The sequence below is a fragment of the Nanorana parkeri genome, unplaced genomic scaffold, assembly GCF_000935625.1.
Source record: "Nanorana parkeri isolate BGI_ZX_2015 unplaced genomic scaffold, ASM93562v1 scaffold94, whole genome shotgun sequence".
Taxonomy (NCBI): domain Eukaryota; kingdom Metazoa; phylum Chordata; class Amphibia; order Anura; family Dicroglossidae; genus Nanorana; species Nanorana parkeri.
In genome coordinates this window covers 1,327,837-1,334,266 of record NW_017306362.1, presented here as the reverse complement: position 1 = coordinate 1,334,266, position 6,430 = coordinate 1,327,837, and the positions used below count along the sequence as shown (strand labels likewise).

General features: G+C 45.8%; 1 protein-coding gene across 1 annotated transcript in view; it reads left to right on the top strand.

The window, feature by feature from the left end:
- LOC108783956 (arylacetamide deacetylase-like 4) overlaps positions 1 to 3,428 on the top strand; it is a 4,116-nt gene extending 688 nt beyond the window's left edge. The window contains exons 2-4 of the mRNA XM_018552676.1: positions 582 to 804; positions 1,797 to 1,860; positions 2,628 to 3,428. Coding sequence (XP_018408178.1) covers positions 582 to 804; positions 1,797 to 1,860; positions 2,628 to 3,402 — 1,062 coding nt within the window. The 3' untranslated portion in view covers positions 3,403 to 3,428. The remainder of the gene's footprint in view (positions 1 to 581; positions 805 to 1,796; positions 1,861 to 2,627) is intronic.
- The last annotated feature ends 3,002 nt before the right edge of the window (positions 3,429 to 6,430 follow it).

Genomic DNA, 6,430 nt, shown 5'->3' with positions numbered 1-6,430 from the left:
CACCTGTAGGCACATGCTTGCTCTCCCTAATGGTAAATTCGGCCCTGACTGAAGCATTAGGGCTAGTTCACAATAGCCCCAATGCGTTCCGGCCGAATTCGGTGCTGGAACGCACTGGATCGCATCCCGGCCGGCTCACTGCGTTCTGGGGCGGGAGGGGGCATGACGGTGCTTTGAAGTCAATGGCACCGCAGTCACGCCCCCCCCCCAGCCACAGTGTGATCACCCGCACCAGAACGCGTGGTACATCAATTCTAGGCATTTGTAGAGGAATGCTAAGCCTCACACGGCATATCTGAGTGTGGTGCATTGCATTTCCAATACTCTATCATGTCAGAGTTTGAATAGCTTATTAGGTGCAGAAACCATCCTCTTGACTGTCTTGCACCATCATCCTCTTAGCACAATAGTACACACCTCCATTATGCCAAATATCACCAAACTCATTTTCTGAAAGTCAGATAAATCGGTATTCCAAACACCCGATATTTGAAGCACCAATAAATCTATGTATATTGCTTGAACACGAGACCTGCAAGTGACTCCTGTAACTTGTTTATAATTATTTTTCCACTAACTAGGGGAGCGCCCTTGAAAAGTTGGGAATTTGTTCAGTGCTTGATCTTATTCGCCTTTTTGCACATCTGTATGCGATACGTTCATTAGATGATCCGGAGCTCTTCATAAAGATTTTGAAATTTGAAGGTGTGCCTGTGAGAGTTTACCAGCACAGAGAGTCCTCTGCCGGAGACAGAAAAGGAGTTATGTTCTTTCATGGAGGAGGCTTCATGTTTGGAGACAGTGGTAAGCAAAAGATAGAGGAGCAAAAAAGACAATGCTTCCATTCACAGTTGCCAACTGTCATTTTTCATATCATGGCGTTCTCTCTGCTTAACGCCACACGTAATGGGTGAGAGTCCTGTTTCATGACTGTGACAGGTCACATTGCCAAAGAGACATACTGACATAATAGCCTTCCTGCTAGCAAGTTTTCTTCTAAATCAAAGTTTCACTTTTCAACAGTTGCATAAAAGTCGATCTCCTGGTCCCTCATAGTGCTCAGATCTCTTGGACCTTGACAGTCCTTGACAGTGCTCAGATCTCCTTATTCCTGGCAGTGCTCAGATCTCCTGGTCCTTCGCATTGCTCACATCTCACGCCCCCCCCACAGTGCTTAGATCTCCTAGTGCACCATAGAGCACAGATTTCCTGGACCCATGCAGTGCTTTGATCTGCTGATCCCCCACAGTGCTTAGTGCTCAGATCTCCTGGTCCCTCGTAGTGCTCAGATCTCCTGGTCCCTCGTAGTGCTCAGATCTCCTGGTCCCTCGTAGTGCTCATTTCTCTTGGTCCCTTGTAGTGCTCAGATCTCCTGGTCCCTCATTGTGCTCAGATCTCCTGGTCCCTCGTAGTGCTCAGATCTCCTGGTCCCTTGTAGTGCTCAGATCTCCTGGTCCCTTGTAGTGCTCAGATCTCCTGGTCCCTCGTAGTGCTCAGATCTTCTGGTCCCTCATAGTGCTCAGATCTCCTGGTCCCTCGTAGTGCTCAGATCTCCTGGTCCCTCATAGTGCTCAGATCCCTGGTGCCGTGGCAGGGGAGGTAAGTAATTACTCTCTGTTTGCAGGGACATCAGTTATTTAGATTTTCATTTTTGCGACAGAGTCACTTTAAGATTAGAGATCCTAATACAAATTTTAATCCTTAGAAGTCAACTTCATTATATGGATAATTTTCATTTTAACCAGCTGAAAGCATGATAACATATCTCAGTGTCCTCTTTTATTTATTTATTTTAGATAATCATGACAAACTTTGCCGACACATATCAAAGAAGGCTGGAGCGGTGGTGGTGTCAGTTGGGTAAGCAAACACAAGAATCTTGCAGTCACACAAGAATATGGAAATATGGCAATTCGAAGAAGTATTATGTGAACAATATGTAAAACATTGCTTTCATGTGAGTCTTATCATATGGTTAGAATTATGACTAATGGAAAAATCCTGTCCTCAGGTATGAGCAGCAGAAGTCGGGATTCTCTGTGTGATTGGTAGGCTTGCTCTCTGTGATGGAGGGATCAAGTGAGGAGCTTCGCAGTTGGGCAGTATTTTGGGGTACAGACACTTTTCCTTAGAATCAATATGTGCCATGTGAGATTATCTGACCATCTTATATTAATGTTGTCTGGAACTGAGTAAGCTTGTTCAACTGGGAGGTGGTCACAGGGACAGAACCAGAGAATACTAAAGGAATGAGATCTCCCAGCTTACCTGGAAACAACTTGGGTTGGAGTCTGTTGCCAAGAAAAGGAGTGTCTAGTGTGGCCTTTAAATCTGTTTCCTTCATGATCCTTGGTTCCGCCGGCCTGCTGGACCAGTGTCCGAAGCTCCTTCTCCCCTAGGCTCCACGGTCTAAGAGACATTCCACAGCGGAGAGATGCAATCGCTTACTGCCGCAGGAAAGAGGATCAGGTAAGTGTATATACTTTACTTGAGCCCCCTAGACCAAAATTGGCACTTAACCTTTGCTGTGTAAGGTTATCTCCACTGCAAGGGTAAGTTTTTAAATTCCCGGAGTTCGTCTTTAAAACTCTTCATAGACCAGTCATGAATCCTGACATTTCTTTTAGGTATCGGCTTGCACCAGAACACAAGTACCCTGCAGCATTTGAAGATTGCCTGAATGCTACAATCCATTTCCTGAAGACTGCACAGGATTATGGCGTTAATCCCTCTTCTGTTGTAATCTGTGGGGACAGCGCAGGTGGAAATCTCACGGCCGGTGTGTCGCAAGCTCTTGTGACTAGGAAGGATATTCCAAAACCTCTGGCTCAGGTGCTAATATACCCCATGGTCCAAATGATTGACTTCAACTTACCTTCTTACCAACAAAACAGCGGCACTCCTCCTTTAGTACGAGAACAAGCCTTGTTCTCCACGCTACATTATATGGGAGAAAGGATTCGGTCTGTAACTACAAATAAAGTACAAAATGGTAGCCATGTCCCTCCTGATCTGAGGAAGAAATTCTCTAAGTGGCTAAGTGCTGATAATATCCCAGATGAGTTCAAGGTCACGGGGTACAAGCCACACACCATGTCTGCCTTTGACAAAAACGTCTATGAAAAAGTCAAGCAACTTTTTGAACCTCCGTGCTCCCCGCTGGTAGCTGAGGACTCTGTGTTTCGCCTACTACCAAAAGCTTATATCTTAACATGTGAGTTTGACGTTCTCCGCGATGAAGGCATACTCTACAAGAAACGCCTGGAAGACAATGGGGTGTCAGTCACTTGGCACCATATTAAAGATGGCTTCCATGGAATCATCAGCTTTTGCGATCAGTGGGATTGTGAATCGGGGAAACGGGCTGTGGACAGTTTTGTTAGTTTTATAACAGATACCTGATGTATAAATGTGTTCTGAACATAAATGTAAACATCTGTATAATAAAATAGAATGATGAACCAATAAAAAGGAAGTTCCACATCTACTGATTATTCAATGCGCTTTTAAATGCCTTACATTAGCTTTAGGGGTGCAGACAGTGATGCCCGACTCTATGGACCTAGGTATACCTGATGCTTTCTGTAGCCTTAACCCTACTGTATCACCCCCCTGACCCCCAAAGGCCTGATGTGGACCCCCAAAGGAAGGGAGGGCTGACATTTCACTCTCAGGGGTGTATCTTTAGCTGGGTTGTTGAATGTGAACAGTAAACTGGGGTCCAGTCGCGAACTATAAGGACTTTTTAGAGGCTTTATCAAAGAACAGCCAAACTGAGAGAGCGGGTATAGGGCTACAGACATCCATTGCAAAAACAGACTCCAGATTCACCAATCCCTTCAGGCTTCCACAGTGTAGAAATACTTTAGTTGCGCAGAGGATGTCACTGTGTCGTAGAGCAACTGAATAGGGATGTGCATTAGATCTTCACTGGGAGAGTCACTAGACTTGTTCCTGAGGTCCATGCCATCCTGGCCTTCCTGACACCTCCAGAGGTCATAGGGCTCCTCTGGTTCTCCTCGCCAGTTAGTTCCAGACCCCTCCTGGGTCCACATGTGGTCTCCTGTAGGTTTGAGGCACAGTCAGCTTTTCCACCCTTGTACATCCCACCCTCTGGTTAAGCCCAGGGGTGAATTGCCTGAGCACATGGCAATTCCTGAGTATTTATGCACTTCCCCAGCATGCACCACTGGCCATGAAACATCTAGTAATTGGATAGTGAGGGATAGACACTCCTAATGTTCCCTTATTGGCTGCCGCACTCTGTGGCAGGGTCACACCCTACTCAGAGGTAGGTGCAATCAATAGCAGAACACAAGGTCCTAGACTAACCAAATGATATCAGGCTACAAATCAGCCAGACTGATTACAGTGCTAGCAACACTAGATTTAGGTAGCCACTCCACTTAGGGTGAAAGGAGCTATACTACCACTAACCCTCACTGTAACTGTACCCCAACACTAACCCTTTCTGCAATTTAACACTAGCCCTCATACTAACCCTCCATGTAACCCTTAACCCTTCCTATAACCCTAACACTAACCCTTCTGGAAACCCTCACATTAACCCTAACTAACTCTCTCTTTAACTCTAATCATCCCTGTATTTCTAAACCTAACCATTCCTGTAACCGTAACCATCCCATTAGCCCTTCATATAACTCTTACCCTAAAGGTGACCATACACTTTACAACCCTCGCAAGACTTTTGTCTTGCGAGGGTTGTAAAGTACTTTAAAAAACGTACGATCTGCCCATCTTGGACAGGCAGATCGTACTTGCGATCATTGCAAGCCCACCCCTCAGGGGCGCTGGCTTCCGATAACTGTAATGAGGGGCGGGCTTACGATGACTGTAATGAGGGGCGGGCTTACGATGACTGCAAACGGGCAGAGTGCGTGTGCGCACACCGGCTCGTTCGGCAGTTGTCGAACATGCAGGCCAGTAACTCGCCGAGAATCGTACGATTCTCTGCAGGTTTTCTAGCATGCTGGTTCCACGGAAGACGTGCGACCGTACAGTAGAAACGGTCGCACGCCTTCCATACACTGCACGATCGTACGATCGCGTGATTTCCCACGATTCTCGTACGAGAATCGTGCAGTGTATGGGCACCTTTACTCTCCCTGTTACGCTAACCCTCCTGTAACCCTGACACTAACCCTCCATGTAACTCTAAAGGTGCCCATACACTGCACGATTCTCGTACGAGAATCGCGGGAAATCCAGCGTAAGCCCGCCCCTCATTACAGTCATCGGAAGCCCGTCCCTCAGGGGGGCGGGCTTGCGATGATCGCAAGTACGATCTGCCTGTCCAAGATGGGCAGATCGTACGTTTTTTAAATTACTTTACAACCCTCGCAAGACAAAAGTCTTGCGAGGGTTGTAAAGTGTATGGCCACCTTTACACTAACCCTCCATGTAACTCTAATAATAACCCTCCCTGTAGTCCTAACACTACCCCATCAGCTTCTTTGGTGATCCATAGGTGATATTAGGGGTCTAATAGACCCTCTGATGTCTCCATAAAGAGGACCTGTCACTTGTTAGCCCCCTATGTGATAGCAATAAAGTTAAGTGTAAAGAAAAGTTTAAAAAAAAAAGTCCCATATAAAAAAAGAAAAATTAAACACTAAAAACTCTGTTTAAAGTCCTCAACATACAAGCACATAAAAACGGAAACACGCGTCAAGTGCGCCTACATTTGAAAATGACCACCAGACATGTTACATATCACTGCGAATATCGAATATCACTGTTAACACTAAATTGATAAGCGATAAAAGCCTATAAAGCATCGCATATGGCCAATTTTGGTAGTTGTTTGCGATTTTGCATGTGCATGCAATTTTAGGACTTGACATATTTGGTATCTACCTGACCTAACCCCATCTTTTATATTTTACAAAAAATTGGGTAATAATAAATGTTTCATAACATAATATAGGGAAACAGTTTTTTTCCCCAAAATTGTCTGTACTTACTGTATTTCTTTATATAGTACATAATAAAACCCCCAGTGGTGATTAAATACCACCAAAAGAAAGCTCTATCTGTCCCCAAAAAATGATATAAAATTCATTTCAGCACAGCGCTGCATGACGGAATAAATGTCAGTCAAAGTACCGCAGCGCGGAATAGTGAAAAATGGCCTGGCCAGGAAGGGGGTTTAACACCTCGGTCTTCAATTGGTTAAGGGCTCATTCACACCACACTGCACATAAAAATGCATACGCTGGTGTGCATTAACCTCCTTGGTGGTAATCCCGAGTGTGGCTCCGGGGTTAATTTTTAGCACCATAAGCGGTAACCCCGAGCCACACCCGGGATAACAGCGTAGCGTTACTTACCTTGTCCCTCGAGCCGCGCTGTGTCCTCCGGCCGATGCCGGCATACGTCTTCCAGGTTCTGTCCCTTGCGAGCGTCCGCG